Raw genomic sequence first — 26,759 nt, 5'->3', positions numbered from 1 at the left:
GAGAAGGGAGTTGGGGTAAATTGGAAGGGGAGGTGAATCACAGGAGACTATGGACTCTGAAAAACAATCTGAGGGGTTTGAAGTGGCGGGGGAGTGGGAGGTTGGGGTACCAGGTGGTGGGTATTATAGAGGGCACGGATTGCATAGAGCACTGGGTGTGGTGAAAAAATAATGAATACTGTTTTTCTGAAAATAAATAAATTGAAAAAATTTAAAAAAAGAAAGAAGCAAAAAAAAAAGTTGGGGGGAGCAGGAAAAAAATGGGCTTCTGTCAGTGTTTTAGGTATTAATACAGGCAGAGTCTCCAAATTTCCCTCCCTGAAGGGCTGGACCCTTTCTCGTCTTCCTACCTGCATGTTTCTGGGCCTCCAGAAAGTCCTAACCAGTAGTTTGACCCTGCATTGGCCAGTCAGGACAGATGGGGAAAAGTTAAGTTAGTTCTAGTTTTTGCAGCTGGGACAATATTAGAGAGGAAAGTGTGCTTTCTGGCCTCAGTTAGACCATTAAATGTTTTCCCTCATTGTTTATATGATGGTTTTATCTACAAAATGTTGTAAGGCTTCATTTTCTTTTTTGATCAGAGAGGCTTTTTGTTCATTGATTTGGATAACCAACTATTGTATTCAGTGTCGATTCCATGAAAATGGAATGTCAATTACCATGGAAATTGCATTTTATATGTCAAACCACCATTAAATCCGTTTACTGCCTCCTGTTTTAGCATTTTCCTGTATCACCCATCACCTGAGACATTTTTTTCAACCTTTCAGTTTCTTGGAACATGGAGTGATATCGAGCACATTGTAGTGTGTATATAGTTGGGAAAAACAGTTTAAATGCTGAACCTGCATGTGTGATTTTGATTTTGAGCAAGACTCTGTACTCCTTCTCCCAAGACCACGAGTCTCCATTTCTTTAATATGACAGGGCTATTACAAGGATTAAGTGAGATGTTTTATGTTACAGGTCCAACAGAGTACCAGGTTCCTGGTAGATGTTTTATTAATGTGAGTCCTCTTCCTGCCCCTTGACCTTCTCCCTGCGTACTCTGTGTCATACTTGACACTCGTCTTAATTATGTACACAGTACAATATTAGAGCTACGCAGGAATAAAATATAATTGAGCAGAGAAACATAGACAAGACATTTACTCCCCTAATGGTGGGGATAACTAATTTGTTTCTACTTGGGAGATTGTTTTCTACAAATAATACCTTATAATTTTTCAGCATTTTACTGAAACATGCATTCCTGACTGAGCATACTTTATGCAAAACACAACTGCTGTTTGTTCCTAGGTGGTTTGTACTTAGAATTCACACGATCTAAAAGAGACATTATCGCTTTTTGTTTGTTCATTTGTTTATTCATATATTCATTCAGCAAATACTTACTTAATGCTTATCGTGTGCCAGAAACTCTTCTAAGCCCAGGAGATACATCCATGAACAAAATTATATTGTTGTTAATAATTATAGACGTGGTGCAAGTTGAGTCCACAAGGTGATCCTTGCCTAGAAGGAGTTTAATGCCAAGATTTCCTTCCCAGGTCCGACAGCAACTTACCATGAAAAGTAGAAAGTTACCACCAATCTTGATTTGCTTGACTTAACCATAACAGTAAGTGATTCAAGGGTTAGAATGGGTATCATACTTCCCTTTTCTTCCTAATCTCGTACCAAACCCCAAGCCCATAGATAGTCCCTGGTCACAGGTTGGGTAGGTGGGGGTAGCAGCAGCAACAGTATTAAGTCCTAATGATAATCTGTGCTTTTAAATGGGTACTCGCTAAAGAACTTAATCCAAAGAACAAGGTGACAGCTGTGAATTCAGGGAACTTTGAGGCCATTCAGCAGGCTCTTAGAGGCAATTAAAGACCCTATTTACTGATGCAATCAGAATGCATTCTCATAATCCTTCGAAAGTGTTTATGAAGCAGAGTATTTGCTATTAAACAAAAAAAAATCTTCACTGTGACTCTTTACAATGTGGAAGGGTCAAGTTGAAATCCCAGCCCCGTCAAACATGTCTGATAAGGCTCTCCGTGTCTCAGCCCCGTTGACCACCAGACTCTACCCTGTCTTCATGTAAGCACTTGGCACAGACAGTTCATAATCATTATATCCATATATTTATTGTAACATATTGGTTATTTTTTTTCTGTCATGCTTTAAGTGTTCTCAACAATTTTCTGATCTTTCTCTGCAAAAATTCCCCCAAATAAGACAGACATATTCTGATTGCTGCTGAGAATCGTATTGACTTCATACAATGCTGCCTAAAGTAGCAAGAGTAGCATTTTGTTGATTGGATCTTTCGTGTTTTAGTTTACATTCCAGGAATGTTTTCTGTGTGTGTATGTGATCAGGTAGATCCTTAACTGCTAGGTCATTCTAACGAGAAAAGTAGAGCATTTATTTGAGGTATACTAGGTGTCAGTGTGCTGAATCCCCAGGAGGATGTTACCACCACAGGTCTTTGAAAGAGTTAATTTCAGTATGCATTTTAGAAATGGGAAAGCCAAGGCTCAGAAAATTTAAGTAATTCTATCACACTTCTAGTATTAAGTAGCTTTCTGGGGTCTGACACCGGTCTTAGCAATTTTTCCCACTGTCCCCTAGACCTGGCAGCGAGGACATTTGTTTCCATTTCTCGGGCTGTGGTTTTCCTTTTCTGTTTTATTAAAGTGACTGTATTCATTGTAAATGACGTCAAATTGCACTTCGGAAGAATCAAGGAGGAAATAAGTTGAGGATCTGATGACTTTCATGTAGCGAATTCTCCAAGAAGGGCCTCAGTTGTGAGCCCGGAGATGCTGTCATCCCAGCAGTCACTGGTGGCCTTGGTGCCTCTTGCCAGGTGTCTGTAAGAGCCTGTCAGACCATAGTCCTCATTGTTTGAAACTGAAATATGACTGGGGCATTTCCTCTCTTTTCTGCACAAGATATATTCTACTTGTAATACCATTGTCAGTTTCCTTTTCTTTCCAACCATCCATCATCATTCAGCATTTTCTCTGGTGCCTATCACCCAGCCGCTGACAGCTGAGATTAGACTGTAAGCATAATGAATGAAGGCAAAGGAGATGCTCTGGCCCCTGCGTGCTCTTCCCGGGGTGGAACATGTTTCCTCGGAGCGCTTGTGACAGCCGGTCCCAGATTACCTGATTACGGGAAGGCGGATGAGGAGAGGCGAGTTTTCTCACTCAGAATGTTGAAATGCTGGACGAACTCTCAGAGGATTCGACACTCAGACCATATGGTCTTTGGCCACAGTCTTTACTTTTGGTTCCAACCTGTGTACTTTCAAGAACATTTTCACTGGGTTGGTGCTATTTTTGGTAATCGAGTAAGCTGGATTCGGACTCATAGTAAAGAGGAAATCACATCAAATGCAGGGGAGATGGGGTTTGCAGTGGGCCCAGAAGCATAAAATGAGGCTCCTGTAGGAGGAATTTTGTTGAGGGGTTGAAGTATTTCTGCCCAAAGTTTACTTTTTATTTAGTTTAACACCACTCTGTAAAGCAGTCATCATCATCTTTCTGGTGCTAACAGGGAACAAATGCAACTATTACTTAGTTTCGAGCCAGATGCTAGTCCTCATCCTTCATTTTCACAGCCAAATCTTCCTCTTGCTGACCTTTCTCATGGCCCATGGGCCTTATTTCTGGTATCGTATCTTTTGTTATCTACGTTCCCTATATGATTGTCATCAGCAAGTGTTTATTAAGCACACCTGTTACCTGTAAGGCTCTGGGGGTGCAGAGAGAATTGCTTATGTTTGTTAAGTCTTCGACAGTTCCCAAACAACCTGCATGTATATTTTCTCATCTAACTCCAATGACATTCTACGCAGGTAGGTCTCCATGTCTTCCTGCATTCAGCAAATGTATACTTTCCAGAAAGTTCCATCCCAGGCAGGATAATGTTACCTAAGCAATTAGAAAGCAAGTGACAATACAAGTGACCCATGTTTAGGTTATTTTATATAAAGTCAATGCTAACAGAATTGTGGACGTTGGGAGAGGGCCACTCAACAGTTGAAGGCTAGACCTGCTGCCTAAAGAAATGGTAGGAAGGGACAGGGCCCTCCTGATGGAAGCCGGGTGTGGAGCAGGACATGGCGGTGTGCGTACCGTCAGTGCATTTGGTATGCACGAATCTACCCAGTTTGACTGCAGCTGGGTTTATCAGGTCTGTATGTAACTATTAAGTATCAAAAATCATAGTACCTACAAATTTTTAGAAAGCGTTGGAGATCATGTAGTCTAACTCATATTTGTCCCTAAAAGAAATGCTTGTATTCCATACATGAACGCACTATATTGTTGTGTAGATTTATTTCATAGAAAGTTTTTGTTTGTTTGTTTTAAAGATTTTGTTTGTTTGACAGACAGATCACAAGTAGGCAGAGAGGCAGGCAGAGAGAGAGAAAGGGAAGCAGGCTCCCTGCTGAGCAGAGAGCCCAATGTGGGGCTCCATCCCAGGACCCTGGGATCATGACCTGAGCCGAAGGCAGAGGCTTTACCCCACTGAGCCACCCAGGTGCCCCTCATAGAAAGTTATTTATGTTGTGCCTGGAGTGCAGAATATAACCTGTTTATTTTCTACACATACACACATGTTTCCTTGGTAATTCAGTACTGACTTCATTTTATGATCTTAGAAGTGTTGATAAAGACGATCTATTTGTACTGTTCTGTTTGTTTGGAACCACACATGCGCCCTTTAGAAGAGGATTTTGTGAAAGGACTCGTGTTTGTGGTAGTCTTGATGCTCTCCTTTTGCAAAAGCACTGACTTTGCAGAACACTGATATCTCTGGTGTAAATATAGTAATACAAGATGGATTTTTTTTTCAAATGGGAAAAAATAGCTCATGATTTTGAATCAAGAGGGGTATATGCCATTATACTTTCTGTTTTTCTTAAGAAAAGCCATGCTGTGATTAGTTGGTGGAAACTACTGATCCAAGTGGGATTTGTCTAGACTCGGATGCCTCAGGGAAGTCTTGATGATCCAGGGTATGGATTTCTGAGGCTTCACGTGTTTTTATCAGCCAGTCTCCAAGATACCTTGGAGACCATTAAGATAGATAATAAATCAAATGAGATTTAGTTTTGTTTGGTATCATGCAAAGAGCTGTAATTGGAAAGAGAATGTTGAATTTAGAAAAAAGAAATGGAATATTTTAAGCGTGGATTGTTCGGATTTTGAGGAGGCCCAGGAAATGGCATCTGTCTTTACTGTCAGATTTCTGATACTATTAAATAACACAAGTAAGGTAGATGGAAGGCGAGATACCAGCTTTTATACTGACATAAGCTAGCCTGGGAGATGTGGTCTACTATGAGGGCCAACTGAGCTTGCTAACTGAACGTCAAAATTAGACAAATGGACTCACCCCCTTACAGAAGGGACTAGACCACTTCATCCTTCCCTGACAAAGCAAGAGCTTCATTGTTGACTTTGTGAGACGGCACTGGCCGTGTGCGGGCATTCTGGTCTCTGAAGTGGAATAAGAAGGCTGCTGCGACCGGCATGCTCAGCTCGGTCTTCTTGGTTTTACCAAGGGGGTTACTTCACTTCATCTGGAGTGAGTAAAAGATAGAGGCCACGGATTACGTTAATTTTCATTCTCATGGTAGGTGACCTGAGTAGTGTGTGGGGAAGGGATAGCATTTCTCCCAACATCCTAAGATACACATTTTTTCACATTTTAAAACCTCTGAAATTAGGATGTTATCTTAAGTCAATGGCATCTTCACGGCTGTGGCCCAAAAAAGAGTCAAAATGAGTTGTTTTTGCCTCAGGATGTGTGAGCTGAGTGGGTATTCCTCATACCATGAGTCTTCAATGTTTCAATTAATGAACCTGTTAAGGATCGTTTGAGGAAAGATTATGAGTCTTGGTGGGTATAGGAACACCTTCTTTTTAAGCCTTCCGGTAGCATCAAGTACGTATCAGCATTAAACCCTGCGGAATCAGTATTAGAGGCTGGACTAAAATACTGGATGCACTCCTTCAAGAAACTCACTAGTGACACCTTTTAGCAAACAAGGATATTGACAACTCTGGGTCATTAAGAAAAGCTGGATTCTGAAAATTATATAGGTTTAAGAACACCTTAATTTTTCTAATTTTTGTGTATAAAATGTGTGTGAGAGATTTATGGTAAACATCTATTTATTTTGAAAGTCTTAAAGACTTAAAAAATCTTAAATAAATATTTATATATAAATTATATCACCTACTTGTATATATTTAAACTATAAGAAGCTTTTCAATGAAGGGAAAAAAAAAACCCTAGGTAATAAGAAAGCACTGTATCGTTTCATTAGCAGGATTTTTAAAAAATTTAGTGTTACTTAGTGTATCTTGAAATTCCTGGGGCTTAGACTGATGAAGTGTGGTCAGGTAGGTTTATGTGGTCTTTGCTCCAGCCTTGAACAGCCTTCGACACCCTTGAATGCTGCTTCCTCTTTGGGAAAGTTTCACGTGCTGCACCGTCTAAGACAGACACTGATGAATGCAGATCTAGAAGCTTAACTGGGTTTACCCTACACTGCTTCTTTAAAAACACTATCTTTACTGACCTTTCGCTCCAGAGTGAAAATGCTGCCCTGCAGTTTATGTAATGAGGATGACTAACTGAATCCAGTCATTCAAAATAATTGTATAGATTTGAAGGCAACTGTTTTCAATGGCAGCCCTTCTTGTGATAGCCTCACATTCATCTCCATAGCCTTGGTTTATTTTTTTTGTAAAAGTTCTAATAAACTAAATTTATCTCCTTTTTCCTGAAAGGGGGTCCTGATGACAACTTAATTGAAGGTGGAGGAACCAAATTTGTCTGCAAACCTGGAGCCAGAAATATTACTGTCATATTCCACCCATTACTAAGGTAAGTCAAATCCTAGGTACTTACTGAAAGTCATTATTTTCATTATTTTTGCTGACATAGGTCAGCTGCCAGTAGGTCAGTCAGCATTGAAACAAGTCCTCAGTAAACACACAAAACAATGGTTTTTAAAATGCAGTTATCACAGATTTTTATTTTTTATAGTCATAGTTCTACAATAAACTGAGCAATATAGTAGATTTCACTCTAGTCCACATCAAGTTGTCTTTAATATATAAAACCATATACATTTTCCAGGGCTTCACTATCAAAATTTGTCAGTAAAACAAATAATGTCAACTTTGCTAAGTACCTATTTGTTTTTTGGAGTAATGCACCATAAATACTTTTTTAAATAGTTTTCTTTGTTTCCTACTCCCTGTCCTTGCCCCTCTTCCTCTCTCTGTCATTGTCCCTCCATTGCCTTCTTTATTTCAGGGACTGGCAACTTATGGCCTGTAGGAGGAATCTAGTCTGTCACCTGTTTTTCTGTTCTTTTTTTTTCACTAAATTTTTTTTTACACAGTCATACTCCTCTATTTATGCATTGTCCCTAGATGCTCTGTGCTGCAATGTTGCAGAGTTGAATATTTGCCAGAGAAACCATACAGCCTATAAAGCCCAAGATGTTTACACTTAGGCTCTTTACGGGAAAAAATGGCAGACCCATGGCCTTTCTCCCTAATTTACATTAATGGCTCCAATATCCTCTGAGGATTGGCAAGCCTTGAAACAAATATAATTTATAAATACTGGAAGACATTATAGATGTCATGTATATGGTTTTATATATTAAAGACAACTTGATGTGGACTAGAGTGAAATCTACTATATTGCTCAGTTTATTGTAGAACTATGACTATAAAAAATAAAAATCTGTGATAATTGCATTTTAAAAACCATTAAGCCCTAAATACCTTTAAGAAGGAACTTTTTGGGAAGAGAGGAAGGGAGTTATTTTTCATCTAAAGTTTTGGTTTGCAAGATGAAAAATTTCTAGAGACCTGGTTATACCACAGTGTGCATATATTAGCATTACTGTACCATATACCTAAAAATGATTAAGATGGTGAATTATATGTTAAGCATTACTGACTGCAATAAAAAAAAGGGTACTCTTTGAATGTAGAAATCCCATATAATATTAGTTGTGTATGTTTTCTCTGCAATGAGCCAGTATATATTTTTCCTTTTTTCATGTAATATGGACCAGAAACTCTTGGGTTCATTATAAGTCAGGTGCTTCTGATCATCACATTAACTTTCTCAGGTAACTTCTATAATATTTGAGGCATTTGAAATAACAGTTAAGGAAGTACTGCTGAGTTGGCCAGATAAATATTGCATATATTTTTCTAAAACACAAGCAGTTTATTACTGGGACTATCATTATCCTACCTGCTCATTAATCAAGACTTTCTGAATTGAAATCATTAGAACTGGTTCAATTTAGATCTCTTGTTTAGGTAAGAGATCTAAACCTAAGCAACCAGGTTTAGAAATTCTTCTGGAATACTTCACCCAATTAGTTTTAAATGCAGAAACACAAATAGGCAAATTAAAGAACAACAACAAAAATCCTTTCATGTAATAACAAGAGATTTTTAAATAAGCATTATTAATCTTCTGAAAAATTCGTTTTAGCAAACGTTTGCAAACGTAAATCATGTAATTTAGGAAATCATGGAATTAAGAGAATTAAGACTGTTCCTCTGTAAATTTAGTTGATTTTCTATATAAATACATAAATTACAACATCTAGAATTTCTGGATTAAGTAACAGTGCTCATATTTATTACACCTGACTTTGGTAATTGGTTTACTATTCACTCTCATCTTTAATTAAATTGATTTCTACTTAGTTAGAGTTGCTAATTGTTAGGAAAATGGGAAAATACCTTAATCATTATAGGCATCTTCTAACCTAGATTTAATGCCATAATTTACTGCTAAATCACACCATGGCATGGATTAATGTAATCCTTATGCTTATGTTCATTCCAAAGCACGGAAGGAGACCTTCGGTAGATTCTTAGCTGTGACGTCAGTCCCCACTTTTCAGGAGATTTTTTTCTCTGTAAACTTTTTTTTTCCCCTTTGTAAATGTGAAGTTAGGAGATTGAGGAAGAAAAGTTACCCTTATTTCACAGTTAAGAAAATGCATTTTTGCTGAAGTATGGGTAGAGTTTAATGTATTGCAGTTCTTAACAATCATTTTTTAAGCATTTATTCTTCTTTGTAAGAGAGATGTTTTAAGACTTGATGCTACTTCCACTAGTTTTACTCACTTGATTGGTCTCTACTTTAATTCCGAATGTTATTATTGATTAGAATGGGTGAAAGTTTTGTTGCATGATACAGTGTATATTCATTCTCTGTGTAACTCTTAATGGAAGTCACCAGAATATTGTGTGGTCTGCAAGGTAAGTTAATTCCTTTCTAAGCAAGTGATCATTATAGACTTTAGATTAGCCTTTGGTGTAAATTGTAACCTTGCTTCTCATTATAAAAAAACACATTATAAAGTCTTAGCTGAAACCTCACTATTGGCTTATAAAATGTCAAATGATTAAGATCTTACAGTTGTTGTTGTTGTTGTTTAGTTTTAGTTTTTATACGTCAGCATTTGTTGGTGATTAGATTTATTATTTCTTCTAAAGTTTGGAAGTCTAGTTTTCATAATGAGGAGAGTCAGTGTGCATTGTCGTACTGGTGCATTTCAGTTTTACTCTTCTTGAAAATTTTCTCAATTTCTCCTGTAGCCATTCATTTATTCATGATCGACAAATGTATACCGAACACTTAACAGTGCAAGTTTTCCCTTCTCTAAGTTCAATGTGGACTTTTGTTTAGAAATAATCACTCTTATTTTTATGGGATTATTTAAATAAAACATGTAGACATATATTTTCCATCCTTTGGAATGCCCCTCATGTTACTCCCATGCTAGCTCTAAGTGGATATGATTTAGCATATTATTACTTACAAGACCATGTAGCCTAGTGGGAGAGTTAGTGTAGGAGAATGGAATTAAAGCACTGGATTTAACATTTAAAGTGAAAACCACAACAAATTAGGTTCAGATCCAGGTTCCTCTGTTCCGTTTTAATCACCGATTATTTATTGGAGTCTGATTCTGTGCGAGGTCCTGGGGAAACAAAAAAGTAACATCAAATCCTTGCTTGAAGCCACTCCCTTGGTAGCTGCACGGGCTGCAAAATCTGAGAAGCCCCCAAACAGCGATGACTGGCGAGGATGGAGAGGAGTGGGATCTCTTGCACGTAGGACATAGATGACCGCAGCCTTTCCCGCACCCAGTAGGGAGCCATCGCATAACCTTTGACCCAGCACTTCTTCTCTGCCTGTGCTTCTGCTCAGATGCCATGACTCCTCGACTTCCGCTCCTGAGTCCCCCAAACTCTAGTTCAGAAGAAACTTAGCATAAGTTGGCTTTTGTCATCCATTTAAGTGCTGTCCTTGTTTTCTTGCACCGTCTCAGGGAACTGAGATCTTTTCCGTGGGAAAGGAGTTTTTTTTTCCTTTTGCTACTTTCCCCCTATGTCTGGTAAAACTTGTATTCTGTCTTCCTGAAATCCTGCAGATGGCTTGTGTATATGTCATTTATTAAAAATTGTCCTTCTCATCATTTTTATTTAGTGGACAGTGCATTCGTTGCTGTGTAAAAGTTTTCTGTACTGAAAACTCAGAACCACCCTGTTCAAGAAACCACACAGCACATTCCTGTTACGCTGTTTTATATATTCTAAGCCGTCATTTTTGCTTTCCTCCCATAAAATCATTGTACAGAGTCCCAGATCTGGCAGCTTTGCAAATTTATTTTTGTACTTTTCTCCTAAGTCGTGCAGTTTCTTCACTAAGAAATCTCACAGGGGGTCAGAGGTGAGTATAGGGACGGACCTCCAGTTTGTTCTCTACCCCTTAACTCTGCTGTCCCCTTGACTTCTTTGTTTAATGCTTTTCCTTATCATATTCTCTTTCTGGGTAAGAAATCAGAAAAGTGTCCCAGAGAATGACGTTTTAGAAAAATGAGGTCTGTGGTATTATCTTGCCTGCTTTATTCTTAGCCTAACGAGACATTGTGTGAAACTTACCCCTTAACGTAAGCTTTTGATGCTGAGTTTATCTAATCAGTTTTGCTACTTCTGGTTCTAAGTGAACAAAACATACTGAAATGAAGAGGTTCCTTTTACCTAAGTAGATTCTGAAATACTTTCACCAAAATAGAAACCCTGAAAATGACAGGCCTAGTAACTTGTCCCCCACTCACTGAAGTAGTTGCTGCTTTTTACCTTTTTCTGGAAACCGTCAAGAGGAATGGATGGTTTCACTCTAATAATTATTTTATAGACTTTCAATTTTGGAAGCACACAGGAAATATGTTAATGGTGAGATTCAAGTGATAATATTTCCTTTCTTTGGTCTAGATCAGATACACATTTGGATTTTTTTTTTACACAAATTATTTCTGAATAGTTACATCATGATAAACTTTACCAACAAAATACATTTTGTTGAGGTATCAATCACAGTTTGACAGAGTAGCACTTTTTAGTTATAGTTAATATATAATGTAGCCATTTCTGGAAATTTGAAATTACCTTGTGGTTGCTATTTGTGGGATTTTGTGGAGAGGGTCAGAGAATTTATTTCTGTCTTTGTTTTTTCATTTATTGCTATTCCTTATACTCTGAAAACCCCCCAACAGAGAATGTCTGTTCCTTACATTGTTAGTACCATTCCTTCATGTAGCAAAAACTTGAGAGACAACAAAATTTATTCCTTTACAAATAAATGCTTGTAGCATCTAACTAAAGTATTTAAAAACACTCTCAAGCTTTATTAATCTCTTATTTACTTACTTACTGCATGCATTCGTGATTGCATACATTTTTGGGTCAGGAAGGCAAATTGGTGGGGGAATGTTGCTATTGGAAACAAAGTTATGGGGCGCCTGGGTGGCTCAGTGGGTTGGGCCTCTGCCTTCTGGCTTGGGTCATGATCCCAGGGTCCCGGGATCGAGCCCCGTGTCGGACTCTCTGCTCAGCGGGGAGCCTGCTTCCTCCGCCCTCTCTGCCTTACTCTGTTGCATTCAAGCGTCTCACAGCTGGAGGCTTTGGTTTCAAAGATGGAATCATCAGAGAAAAGTGGTGGGATTTCATGTGACCCATCACTGTTATAGAAACAAAAATTTTTAGTCATGAGAGCTAGGACAGGTTGGAGTAAGGACCCCAAGTCCAGGGAAGCCTTCTCACTGTGTCTTGACATGGCCTCTTCCTCTTCTTATAGGGACACCAGCCTTTCTGGATTACAGTCCCACTCTTATGACCTCATTTAACCTTAATTATCTATTGCAGAAAATGTACATGAAATTTTGCAATTAGAACAAACTCGGGAAATTAATTTATTAAGTGGTTTATTTAATCGTTCTTTTAGCACTTGGAGCCAGTGTTTAAATGGAAAGTTTTGTGTATTTCATGATAGACAGATAGACCACCGAATGTGGGCTGGCGGGGGTCAGATAGATACGAGTGATCACATTTTAATTTTTAGTGTTGGCCAAATCCCTGTGTGTCTTAGTTTTCCATGTCTATAAAATCAAGGATTTGGCCTGGATTTTGCTTTCCACCTCTCAAGTTTGTGATTTTGTGACGGGGAAATCCCCTTTATAATATTTAAGGACTCCAAAGGGCTGACATTTTAAAATTTAAAAGTCCAAATGACAATACGTTTCTTTTGCTTATTTGCTTCAACTAGATTCTCAAAGACATTTGGCTCTAGGGTAATAATCACTTTGCATATATGAAGTATATTTCTTCTGAGACAATTGAAGAACAGATGTTTGCAGTTGGGGTGACTTGGCAGAGGTAAGAGGCTGGAGATATAGTGGATGATGATGGCATTTAAAGTTGCAAAAGTGTCACTGATGCTTCCTCTGTTGGACACAGCTCGAATATTGAATATCCGTGCTGTGAGCGTTTTTCACAATTTATTATCAGCCATACTTCAGGATCAGACAGCAATTAAAAGCTTTCTGGGTGGAACAAAAAATGAAATATTCATTGGTCAGTAAAGAGTAGGTTGGCATTTAGATTAGTTAGGGAGATAGAACTTCTTGGCATCTTGAGCTATGGTGATGGTCAGAATTTCTGTGGTTGGCTCTGTGCCTTTTTTTTTTTTTTTAAGATTTTATTCATTCATTTGACAGAGAGAGAGAGAGAGAGATCACAAGTAGGCAGAGAGGCAGGCAGAGAGAGGGGGAAGCAGGTTCACCACTGAGCCGAGAGCCCAACTCGGGGCTCCATCCCAGGACCCTGAGATCACGACCCGAGACGAAAGCAGAGGCTTAACCCACTGAGCCACCCAGGCACCTCGGCTCTGTGCCTTTTTAAAGGCAAACGACAGTAGAATGAAAAATCGTAATCATCGCATGTAATTGTCTTTGTCTCTGATTACAGAGGAGAGTAACTTCTCAAAGTTCATCTCAGATGGAGCAACTGCCCGCTAGCAGCATTGTGGGGAGTTGGTTAAGGGTTTGCCGGGGACTCGCTGTGAAATTGCTGTCATTGTTAAGCAGGGCTCGAAGGTAGGAGGTCAGAAAGTGGTTGAAACCAAACCGCAAAAAATGAAAGGCACCAAAATTGATTATGCCATTAGTGGAGTAGGTTATGTTTCTAAAAACGATATTCCAAAGTAAATGACAATTGTGATGAACACTTGCATTTTGTATTTTTTTGTTTTATTAATGAGAGTACTTACCACGCTGACAATACTGGTAGATCAAAGGCATATAAAATTCATTGTTATAATTAAGCATAATAAAAATCCATTTACTCATCCATTTAATACAATTTATTGAGCATGCTCTTTGTGCCAACTCCTCTCCATCTCAGTCTCTACCCTTGCAGCCTTTAGTCTGGTGGAAAAATCAGTAAACTAATACATGCAGAAAACAGCATTAGGGGTAGCATTTAGGAAGAATGAGGAATGGGAAGGAGGAACTTGAGTAGTGACTAGTGGTCGCGGGGGCACTGTTTTAGTTAGCGCGCAGCTGGAAGAGCTTTCTGAGAAAATGACATTTGGCTAGACTGGAAAATGAAGTGCGGGAGGCGGGTGGGTGACTTTCTGGGGCCGAATGACCTGGGCGGGGAAAACGGTAGGTGGAAAGGAAGAAGGGGAGATGTGGAAGGAACAACGAACCGACTGCCGTGAAGACAGGTGCGTGTTGCTGGCGCACAGCGCCTGTTGGGGCAAATAAGCGAGGAGCTTCGTACACAGGTAGTCGAGGTAGAAGCTTCTCTTTTTTGTCAAAAGAGCAAGGAGGGCATTCTATTTAGATTTATAAGAAGCTTTGGGGACTCGGTCTGAAACTTCCAAAGGTTCTAAAGGCTTACAGAAAGCCTGATGTAATGACTACCAGCAAAAACTATTTTCTGAGATTTATCTTCCCGGATGTGGGGCACTCAGGAAGCCCTGTTTTTAAGGGTGAAGTCATTAGCACAGCTCTCTTTGAAAAATCTCTGTCCCTCCTGACAGTAGTGTCTCCAGAAATGGAAAATAAATCTGAAAATATGTAGTCCACTTTGATAATATTATCCAGAGATAGTGAGCAAATGTTATTAGGCCATTAGCTTATCAACATGTTATTAAGGATTTATTCCATGTGACCATCTAGATATCTGAGAACTTTTCACAGAGCAGTTGTGGCTGAGCTATACGTTGTTTTCCAAAAGAAGTAGTAGGGTTTGGTGGGCTGCTTTGCAGAAGGCCCTCTGGGGTCTTTGTAATAAACTTTGCCAACAAATCTAATCTTTTTCTTACAGAAAATAAGTCTGGGCAATCACTAAACTCCTTATATTAGGCTAAATCTGACCTGACACAAATGATCTTTCCAACTTTTTGGCACCAACTGTTACTCATAAGTGAATGAATTTGGTAAGACCATTCTAGGTCTTCAGAACTCCAAATCTCTGTTCCTGTAACAGCCTAGATTTTTGGCCTTCATGGTCTTTTTTTTTTTTTTTTTTTTTAAATTTCTCACCTCCTTTCCTAACATTCCTTCCACAATGAAGGGAGCAGAGCGGTTCGGATATATCTTCTACATGAATGGGGCACAGAACAAATACTTGTTTAAAGAATTAATGGGTCACTTGGAAGGGTGTTTAGCACATGTCTCTAGAAGTGAATGTGGTTGTTTTTGTTTTCCTTCAGATACCAACAAAAGTATAAAGGAAAATTCTTTATTTTCTTTAGTAATGATATTGAAATAGGTCAGTCTTTCTTTCATACCTAGAAGTGGTATATGATAGTGGATGGTTTTTGTTTTGTTCTTTTTGTATTTTGGTTTCTTTTTACTTCTGTTGTGACTAGAACATGTTTGTTAGAGGATGAAATACAGAAATAAAAAGGTGAACTTTACATTTCCTTTCTTTTTACAATATCAATCCTAAAGTACTACTGTTGTAGCTCAGCTTCGTAATTTGTTTTTAGTAGTTATTTATTGGAACCCCAGATACTTTTTCCTTTCACCTTTTCTGTCTCTTATTACTACGTTGAAAGCTTATTGTTGTATGAAGTACCTTTGCTTTATCATTCTTTCATGAATCATAGAAGCCCATTCCAAGATTATAAAACCGTTTCTAATAGAAGAAGCCTTGCTTTAAAAGCTTTTTTATTTAGCCTCTTCTGTTTCTGCCAGTTTTTTTTTTTTTCACTTTTATTTAGAAAATGTGCAATAATTCCTGGATCATTCCTTGAAAAAAAAAATATATATATATATATATATTTAAATATAGTGTGTGAGTGTGTGGATGCTTTGAAAGAGGGATTTAAACTTGATTTTGAGTTAGCATGAATGTCCCAAGCTGAAATAATTCTTCTGCATTTCATTTCCCAACATTTTTATTTTTTAGAAATGCACAAAAGTAGGATATCTGTGTCAGTTTAATATGTATATTGGTATTTGGCAGAATATTATTCGGAGTGTTCACAGGTATGTGATATTTTTATACAGATACATGTTTGTTCTTAATGAGCTAAAGCTTATATAGACATTTTGAAAGATGCTAGTGATTAGACAGTCTAGCAAATAACATTGTAGATCATACATTATTCATGCATCAGAGGAAATGTGGCTACCCTATTGCATTTTTATGAAACATACCTTTTTTTCCCCCCTTGTCCTCAGAATTATGAAAAATAGTGCTGTGTTTTCAGACTGTCTGACCCGTGAAGGTCTGTGAAGCAGTGAGTAGTGGCATTGAAATTTCAAGCCCCACATCTGAGCAACTGCTTTTAAATGTATGTGAGAAATGTTAAAGGTTTTTAATCCTCAAATTAATTTTCAGAGATTAAAATTCATTTTTCAGAACTATCCTTTTACTTTTGTATTTTCTTTTCTTTTCTTTTTTTTAAGATTTTATTTATTTATTTGACAGAGAGAGATCACAAGTAGGCAGAGAGGCAGGCAGAGGGGGGCGGGTAGCAGGCTCCCTGCTTAGCAGAGAGCCCAATGTGGGGCTCGATCCCAGGACCCTGAGATCATCACTTGAGCCAAAGCCAGAGGCTTAACCCACTGAGTCAGTGAGGTGCCCCTACTTTTGTATTTTCAAACTGTGTTCTGTGATGTATGGCTGGACACTGATTGTGACTGACCAACCATGTTATATTACCAACTAAAATGGAAGGATGATCAAGGCTCCAACCCAAGTATCAATGCACGTTTCAATGACAACGTTAAGAGAAGTCAGGCTTGGCAGTCCACTTAGAAGGAAAGTACAGGCCATTCCTTATGAGGAAAAAAAGTGGAAAACAATATTTGACACCTATTTTCACGTATCAAATGTCTATCACATAAAAGAGTTAAAGTAGTTTTTTTGTTGTTTCACAAATCTAGATTAAAACTAGTTGGTTAACATTCCTTTTTTAAAAATTAATTATTTTTTTTATTATGGCTAGCTGGTTGGTTGGATGGTAAGAGAGTCTACATAACGAGAATTTTGTAATGAATTTGGCTAAAACTAGGAAAACTAAAACTAGGAAAGCTTTCCCTGGAAGGCAGCATCCTTCCTGGAGATGCAGTTAACTAGGTGCTCACCCATCAGGTCTGCACTCTTGAGGTCACAGATTTCATACAGTGTGATTTCTAGTCTACCGCACAGCCTCAGAGCTCTGTGTTTCTTCCGGTCTTGCTCATCTGGGTTACTTTTTCATATTTCAGTGTATTGCTGTTGATTGTCATTGAGCAAGCCAAGGGCTTAGAGTAGACTTGACTTTCCTCTCCCTGACACAGAGGAAAAGAGAAGTTCATGTTATGGTTGTATGTAGCTCACTTCTTAGAGGAACTTCACCATTCCCTGCGAGGGAGTTCCTTCTCTCCTCCTTCCTTTTTATTTCTCTTCTCCTGTTTATATTTTTCTCATTTTTTTTCCTGGGCCAATAATTGTTCATTTGAGTGTAAGTTAACTCTTAGTAATGTTTAAGGTTTTCTTCTGCTAAAAGCTAATATGAGACTGAAACTGTATTTTCAAAGAAACCTAAAATCATCATGACTGCTGTTGATTTTGACCTAAATATGCAATATTTTTGGTGCAGTTTTTTCTGCTAATTAAATTTTACAATTATTAATTAACATTAGCTTACACATAAAAGACAGCAGAGATTTTTTTCAGTGCAACATGTTTACATAATTTATGTGCTGCTTTTTGTGTATTCTGAACATGTTTTTGTCTTGGACTACAGTAGCCACAGTGTACCTTTTCAGCATTCATTGAAAAATGCTTATGTCTAGCCACAGGCCCATTTACATCTGATTTTGAAAGCTAAATTGATTATGTAACTTGGTATTAAAAATAGTATAGGAATACCTCCAGGAAAAACACAGTCTCTCATATATAACTTCTGTTCCTTTGGGTGTTGGCTATACATTGTTGTATACTCTCTATGATTTGGAAAATTATTTTGCTCTTCCCTCTTGCGTGCCCCTCAGAAAACTCTCTCTCTCTCTCCCTTCGTCACACTTAAACACCCACTCCTGTTCACTTTGTTCTCTTACTTCTACTTTGTTTACTTTGTTTGAAGGGCTTCTGTCTAACACGAAGGGCTCTTCTTGGTCATTTTTAACTTTATTACTTTTAACAATTATCATTTGAACATTTAATCATTAATATGGCCTACTGTGTTTTTTAAATATGTAATATTTCAAGGAAAATATCTTCCATTTCATGGTCAAAGACCCTTTTTATTTTCTTTTGGTATTTAAAAAAACAACAAGAAACCTCAAACTAAAAACAATATTTTCTTGAAACTTTGCTATTTCATAAGAGAGAAAGAAAAGGTCTTTATTCTTGTACCTGATACAGGGATACAGGTAAAAGTATCACAAGAGAAGTTTTTGTTCTTAATGACCTTAATTTCATTTTGTGGCAAGAGCGGTGGTTTTGACCTTGGAAGTGCTGGATCTGTCTTTTTGTTTTGCAGTTGGAATAGATAACTGGAAATAGAAAACAAGTAGTTTTCTGCACTTGTGAGAGAAGAGTAATTATTTGGTGGTTACTATTTTTAAACTCAAGGAGCACTCTCTAAATCCTCTTCCTGTAAGCTACCACCTCATGAATAGGTGAGAAAGTATTTGATACATAGCAAGAAGAAAACAGGGTAATGTCAGGAAGTTCCCAGACTATCCCTCTTTAATGAAAGAGTATGGAAGTATCTTAATTGGATTCTGGAATCTATCGATTCACAGGATTCTGTGAATCGATAGATTCCAGAATCTATAAATAACTTAAAAGCTAATCTGTTTTGTGTTTTTACAATATGATCTGTTTCATGTTTATTTTTTTAAGATTTTACTTATTTATTTGACAGAGATCACAAGTAGGCAGAGAGGCAGGCAGAGAGAGAAGGGGAAGCAGGGTCCCTGCTGAGCAGAGAGCCCTATGCGGGGCTCGATCCCAGGACCCTGAGATCATGACCTGAGCTGAAGGCAGAGGCTTTAACCCACTGAGCCACCCAGGGACCCTGTTTCATGTTTATTACAATATGATATACATTAAGATGAACAGCTCTTTACTTACATATTTGTATATATATTCATATATTTGTATTAATTTTTTTGTGTGTATACACAAGTATAGTCATGATCCAGATTAAAATAGAGAACATTCATGTAGCTCATTTTCAATGCCCAAGAAGACTTTCTCATATTGACAGTCAATACCTTTCCAAAAGAGGTAACCATCAGTAGGATTTCCGTCATTGCACGTAGATTGGTTTTGCCTGTGCTTGAACTTCATATAAGTGAAATCATACAGTATGTCCTCTTTGGTGTCTGGTGGCTTTTGTGCAGCATTATGTCTGTGTTAGTCACCCACATTGGTAGTAACAGCAGTTATTGGTTCTTTTATGTTAGCCCCTGTATCCATATACCACTGAAATCAACAGTTATAAGAACATAATATTCAATCATTATTTTGGAATAAATGAGAACTCATTAGGATCTTATGGCCTTAAATACTGCTTACCATTTAAACTTCTTCAAAACAACTTTTCATGAAACCTTTTGATTTCCTGTCTTGTGGGGGCCAACGAGCTTCTCAGGCAAGTAAGAAATCCTAGAGGCTCTTCTCTGTTCTACCCAGGCAGTGAGCCAGGGTGCCCAGAGTCAGATTAATGAGATGAAGAATATAGACGGTGCCCTACAGCCTTGGAAGTAATCGCCAGGGAAGCTAAAATTAATTGACTCTATTTCCTAGACTTTGAGATTTTTGAATCAATGAAAAAATAATTGGCAACTCACATAGGTTGCCAGTTTTGTTAAAGAGAATGAATGAGAACACCAAGGAAAGTAAAAATGATATTAAAGATATTACCTTGGGATGGCTGGGTGGCTCAGTTCGTTTAGCAGCTGACTCTTGATCTCAGCTCAGGTCTTGATCTTAGGGTCGTGAGTTCAAACCCCACGCTGTGCTCCGTACTGGGCGTGGAGTGTACTAAAAAAAACATATATATAACCTTGAAATTAAGAACCATCCGTTTAAAAGAAAGATAATTGGCAATTTAAATCAATTCTTAGACAAATATCAGTAGGTAGGCTAGTGTTGGAAGGTAACAAATTCAGCCAGGAGGGAGGGGGGAAGTGTTGCATGAAGGATTACCCAAGAACCATTGGGATGTGGGAGTATCACAGGAAGCAGTGAGTAGGCTCGGGCTAGGTTGGAGGCACTACCATAATTTTAGTGAGCAGGTATGTAAATCATGTGGTTCTGTCTCAAGAGAGGATGCCGCCAGCTCTCCCATAATCCACACCACAAGAATCCAGGAGGCCACCTAGAAAACTCGATTCCCCCTGCTCCTACACATCCAGAGTCACCTATTTTTTTAAGGAAAGTTGGATTCTTTTTTTTTTTTTTTCTTTTTAAGATTTTATTTATTTATTTGACAGACAGAGATCACAAGTAGGCAGAGAGAGAGGAGGAAGCAGGCTCCCTCCTGAGCAGAGAGCCCGATGTGGGGCTTGATCCCAGGACCCTAGGATCATGACTTGAGCCAAAGGCAGAGGCTTTAACCCACTGAGCCACCCAGGCGCCCCCAGAGTCACCCTTTCCATAATTAGTCTCACATGAAAGAGGGATTCCTGGGTGGCTCAGTCAGTTGAGGGTGAGACTCGATTTCAGCTCAGGTCGTGATATCTGGGTCCTGGGATAGAGCCCAGCGTTGGCTCCGTGCTCTGCACAGAGTCTGCTTGTTCCTCTCCCTCCCCTCCTCCCCCTGCTCGTGTGCACGCTCTCGCTCGCTCTCTCTCAAATAAATAAGTAACATTTAAAAAATATATACCCACACTCAGTAATAATCTTAGAATAGGAAAATAATGTCCCTATTAGGAGAAAACATCCACAGTTAGTAGTGATGTTTTAGGAGAAGGTAGAAGATAAGATTAAGGATGAGAAACGAATTGGGTTCTCTTCAAACATAAGATGTTTGCTTGGAAGTTGGAGATGGGCGTGAGGAGAGAGTATTTGTGAAGGACAAGAAGGTGATTCCTGGATGAAAGGTGGGAGTCACGTGTGCTAACGGCCTTTGTAGTGGAGATAGAGTTTATAGGTTAAGTCACTGAATAATTGTACAATAAAGTGAAGCTTAATATAATACTGAATCAGATGAGGCAGAATTGAGGACTTTCAGAAAATCCTCAAGATCAAATACAAATGTTCTGGCAAAGAAACAAAGCAAAAGGATAACAGAGGTATGTGGGGGGGGAGGATGGGGTCAAGGGAAGGATGAAAAGACATGAAATGGACAGATCACATGGAATGTTTATAGGATCTGTATTCATATATAGGGCTGCCTGTCTAGAGGATATTGGTTACGTACATTATGTTCTATGCATGCAACATTATCCAGCCCCTGAAAATTGTATAGTAGATGTATTTTTATTAACATGGAAAGATAAATTAAATATACTGAGTAAAGTGCTGGTTGCAAATTAGAAATATAGCATGACCACATTTTGATCAAAATGTATACATACATACCTTTATTTATGGGTACATATATACCTAGAAATAAATGTGGGGTTATCTTCTTTGTTATACTTTCCTATATTTTCTGAATTTATCAGAACGAGACTATATTTATTTTATAATTATAAAGGTCTAAAGGGAGAGGTCAGCATATAAAGCCATGATCTACTCAGACATAAATAATAACTTTATTACTATGATATATGTTTACTTGAGTTATATGAATTATGTAATAGCATTAAATAGCTAACAGTAAAACAGCAGCTTGCAAGTATATTGTCTTACTCTGTCAGCATAACAACCCCGAAAAATAGTTTGAAGGCTTGAACGTTCAGTTCCTTCTTCGAGGCCACACAGCTTTGGGAGCAGGACGTCAGCCTGCAGCTTCTGACTAAATCCTGTGCTTTCTGCACCATGTTGGACAGGAGCACAGCGTGAAGAGAGCCTGTCCAAGGTTCTTCATGGGATGTACTACAAGGTGATTAAGGGGTCTAGGTCACCTCCATTTTGTGGTTCCTCTTACATCTCGGCTCTCACATAATCCTTACAGTTAGTAGGTAGATGAGAAAAACAGGATTGTAGAACTGTCTTTTAAACCTCATTTCCTTCATTTTCTTACACACTTCCTGTAGTCTGTTCTGCCATCCTAAACCATTTCTACTCATCCCTCGGCAACATCTTTTCTGGGATACTGTCTGACACCTCCTCCCCTTCCCTCTGTGTTCTTGCTAACACATAATTATTCTCTATTTATTCTCAAGCTTCTTCCTCAGAAAGATGTTAGTGATCATTTTTGTGTTTGGCTTTGCATACCCGGAACTTTGCTGACATCTAGCACACACTAGGTTCTCAACAAATGTTGGCTGAGTAAATTAGTAATGTCAACTTTTCATGAAGGCCATGTCTTATGGTTCTCACTGTCAGAACCACGATCATGAGGCTAGACAACGGTTGTTAGGTGACCTTACGCAGTTCGTGGTTCCGGTTTTGTGCTCCTGTGTACCTTAGGGTCGTTGCCACCTAAATAGCTTTGTACCTTCTTGGAGTTGCTTTTGATACCCAAAGAAACAAATTCCAAAGATAAATTTCCAAATGTGTTTTGCGGTACAGTTAATTTTTTTTTTTTTTAAGATTTTGTTTTTTCATATGTCAGAGAGAGAGAGAGAGTAAGCACAAGCAGGGGGAGCGGCAGGCAGAGGGAGAAGCAACTCCCCGCTGAGTAAGGAACCTGATGCGAGCCGCGATCCTGGAACCCCGGGATCATGACCAAGCCAAAGGCAGCTGCCCAACCGACAGAGCCACCCAGGCGCCTCTGTGGTAACAGTTACTTAAGGAGAACTGATTGTTACTGGAAAGTGGCTTATTTTGCTCTCTTGAATGCTTATGTTAGTGGATGGGCTGCCTGTGTCTGGTAAAAAATGATAGTCTGTAAACCACCTTAAGGTAGACCGTTAATTTCCCTTGACAGCACGGGAAGCTCCTCCTCTCCTTCCTCAAGCCCAAGCGCACACACCGGAGGAACCTCCTATGCGAGACATTTGTTTAATGTTGCCTGTCAGAAAGGGTGCTAGAATAAGTCACTCAGGTTTGAAGTTTGCAAACATACTCCTGCCTTTCTAAACATCACAAAGCCTGTCAAATATCTCATTTCCCCGTATTTTCTCTTCTCTCCAGAGGATAAACCATTACAGATGTAAATGTTAGGGAATTTTGTCATTGGCTTTGGCTCTCCTACAGAAAGTTTTATTCGTAGTTTGGATCGGGGAAAGGAAAGAACCCTCTGGATCGGGAAAAGGAAGCCTCTGCTGACAGTTTGAAATCTTTCTAGCAATTTATATGAACTGTACTACTAGGGAGTAGATTTTTTTCTTCCAACCCTGTTATTTCTGAAATGTCTGCTTATTTTTCCCATTAGTTTCTTCTCAGTCTTCGAGACTCTCTACCAAACCTACTCTTGGCGGTGCATCCACATATGTATTTTCCTGGGAGTTGGATGAAATATATTTATGTGTGGCACACACATTTCAGATATTATTTTATTTGGTGGATGATGCATAACTACTGAGACAGAAACAAGTTGCTCTTCAAAATATAATTAGCAGTCCCAACCTAGGAGGAGTTTGCATTTGGTTGTGACAAAGCCTGTGGCATGCCCTCTACGAAGACAAGAAGGAGAAGATGGATGCATTTCTAATGCAATCAGGAAGCCCTTCTATAATTTAAATATATTAGCATATCTCAAGAAACCTGGTATTTGAATGTCCCTAAGATAACTCAGAGTGTCTCCCAAATAAACATGATTGAACTACTTGAGGGAATGCATTAAGACAGCAGGCCTGGTCCTCAATGGATCAAGGCTGTCTAGATTCATTATCCCAGCAAACTCCAGGAAAACTATCACTGAAGCCTTAAGGAGTCAGGTTACTGATGTAGTCCCAGAGATTATGCTTGCCTTGCTTACATCTGGTTTGCTACCAAAAGTTTGATGCCATGCAAACAATGAATTTCTACAACATTAATATGAGTTCCTACTTGTATGGAGAAATAGGAATGAGCATACATCTTGAATCCTTGTGTTTTAGATTATAGACACGAGCCTAAGTAATCGTTTTACAACATTCTGAATTCCAGGAATGTTGGGGTAATGCAGAATAGAATTGTCTTAAGTGCACATTCTGGGTCTCACTTTTATAGTAGGCTTATATATTGTAAAGGTCTCCATCAATTTAAGTAAATAGTAATGAAACTAAAATTATTGAGACCTAGCGATATGTTTTTTGTTGCTTAGCATCTACTGTATAATTCAGTCTTCACTGCAACTCTCTGTGGTAGGTACCATTATTATCCCCACTTTATAGCTAAGGAATCTCATGTGAGGCATAGAGAGTTGAAATGGTCTAACCAAGATCAGATTGTTGTAAATGGCAGGGCCAGGATTCAAGCCCAGGCAGATGGACTCCGGAACCCTAGCTCTTAGCTTCTACTCTTCATTCAGATACGAAGTTCCTCAGGCTTCAGGCCTTTTGGATGGTGACTAACTGGGCTGGTTGAGTCAGGAATATCACTTCAGTAAGACACTCCGGAAGTGGTTCATGAACACAGTTTTCCTGATGGATTAGAATAAATCATTTTTCTCTTAAAAACAAAAAAACAGAACAACAACAACAAAAAAAACCAGATGAAAGACACAATCTGACTAGGTCTGGGTCCCAGAGACATTGCAGGCCAGGTCAAGATGAGAGCCTCAGAGTACTTTCTCAATGGTGGTCTACTGTAATCATTATGCTTTTCTCTTAGTCTTAGTTCTAAAAGATAATTATCTAAAAACATTGGGCTGATTCAGAAGAAAACTTTATGAATTTAACTCGTTGATTTGGGCATACTTATTTGCATAACAGTAAGGCCTTTTATTGTATAAATTTACCTAGGGTAAATTTACCTAAGGTAAATTTTCAAAATAGATTGAAAATATAATTTATTTAAAGGTAAATTTCTCTACACAGATGAGGGAGGTCTCCATTGGAAGAACAAAGTTAGCACTTGAGTATTTCTAGAATAGAACACTATTATCTCCATATTAACTTTGGGTCTTGGTGTGATGTGAAATGAAAACTTTTGAGAGCTATGCTACCTGCAGGGATGTCTTCTTTATAAACATCCTCTCTTGGCATTATCATCTAAGAAGAATGCATTTCCCTATATTTTGTGGTTTTACATTATTTCTCAAATGACTTCTGCAATTGTGGGCCCTTCTTTTTTTCAATGAGCTATGATAAATGTAAACGTTTTCATGTATTTAGTCTTCATGACACTTATGAATTGGCCTTAAACTCGTATCTCCTTATATGTGATATATTCCTTGTTTTTTATTTAGAGCAAGATGATATAGTAGGGGCCCTAAAAGGAGAGGGAAAGCAGTTTCGACTCACCCAGGCCAATTGTTAGTGCCATCTTGCTAAACTTTAATCTTTTGTGAAGAAGAAGAGACACATCTATATATTTATTTGTGTAGTCTGAGTAAATGATTAGCACTTTGACTCAGAAATTTCATTAATTTTTAAAATTCACTTATTCGTTCAGTTAGTGTTTATGCTTTTCTAAAAACAATGTGAGAGAGCTGATTAAATATTTTCTTTGAGGAGCAGTTAAAAACTGAAGCTCTAGGGAAACCATGCCAGAAATAATTTATAAAGGGAAAACAATGGCCATGTTTATAGGTTGTTCTCTCTTTTTTTTTTTTCCTCATTTCTCTTAACAGACCTGTGCTTTTCCATCAAGTGCCTTAAATATTAAGAAGAAAAAGAAATAATTTCTTCTCCAGGTGGATTTTTGCCCTGAATCTTCTGTAGACTTTTTTGTAGCATGCACTCAGCATACGAGTCATAAAAGAAAAATCATTTTAAACTTTAGAAGTTAGTTTAGCATTTTCTTGAACTTATTCTTTTTTTTTTTTTAATTAATTAATTTATTTATTTGACAGACAGAGATCACAAGTAGGCAGAGGCAGGCAGAGAGAGAGGAGGAAGCAGGCTCCCCGCAGAGCAGAGAGCCCGATGCGGGGCTCGATCCCAGGACCCTGAGACCATGACCTGAGCTGAAGGCAGAGGCTTAACCCACTGAGCCACCCAGGCACCCCTCTTGAGCTTATTCTTATAAAATAATGCCCCCTCCCTTCTTTTTAAAGTACTAGCATTGGATACCCTCCGCATAATTTCTTCCTAATGTTTGCAAAATCCCTCTGGGGTTTCTTCTGGTTCCATGGAATTCCTCTTCTCCCGATATTGACAATCATTAAACAAGCCTGAAGCTTCACGATTATTTTTCCAGCAGCACTTTCATTGCTCTTTATCATTACATTCAGTTATGTTTCATCTAGTTTTCAATATATGTGACAGGGTTCATATCCCAGCCAACTGGAATTAATTTGATAGCTAAGCATTTCATGAGCTGCCTCCGTAACAGTCTCTGCCAGATCCTGCCATGTGTGAAGCATTACTACTATTTTACCACTAAAGATTATATATAACTTTGACTTCCTCCACGCTCATTTGTGTTTCTGGAGAAGGGAGGGCATGGTGTGCCCGTCCAGAGTGTTTCTCTTGGCTTTCCTCTATGTAAACCCCACTAATGCTTTCAGTCACCACCGTCTGTGTCTTTCCTTTCGAACAAGAGGGGGGAAATGGAATTGGTTCTTGGTTCGAATGTCACGCCTTGCTTCTCGGCAGGAGAATGCACTCGGAAGCTCTGATATTGTTGGGAGTTCTCTCTTGCTGCCCATCAATGGCTTGTGAAGGGACCAAGGGGGAGAGTGTGGTTGGTGCT

At 38.5% G+C, this 26,759-nt stretch overlaps 1 protein-coding gene across 3 annotated transcripts in view; it reads left to right on the top strand.

Moving 5' to 3' along the window:
* EXOC4 (exocyst complex component 4) overlaps positions 1–26,759 on the top strand; it is a 725,477-nt gene that overhangs the window by 322,876 nt on the left and 375,842 nt on the right. For all 3 annotated transcript variants that reach the window (XM_032304527.1, XM_032304528.1, XM_032304529.1), the window contains exon 10: positions 6,807–6,903. In XM_032304527.1, coding sequence (XP_032160418.1) covers positions 6,807–6,903 — 97 coding nt within the window. The remainder of the gene's footprint in view (positions 1–6,806; positions 6,904–26,759) is intronic.

Source organism: Mustela erminea, chromosome 11 (assembly GCF_009829155.1).
Source record: "Mustela erminea isolate mMusErm1 chromosome 11, mMusErm1.Pri, whole genome shotgun sequence".
Lineage (NCBI taxonomy): Eukaryota > Metazoa > Chordata > Mammalia > Carnivora > Mustelidae > Mustela > Mustela erminea.
This window is presented reverse-complemented; position numbering and strand designations above follow the sequence as displayed.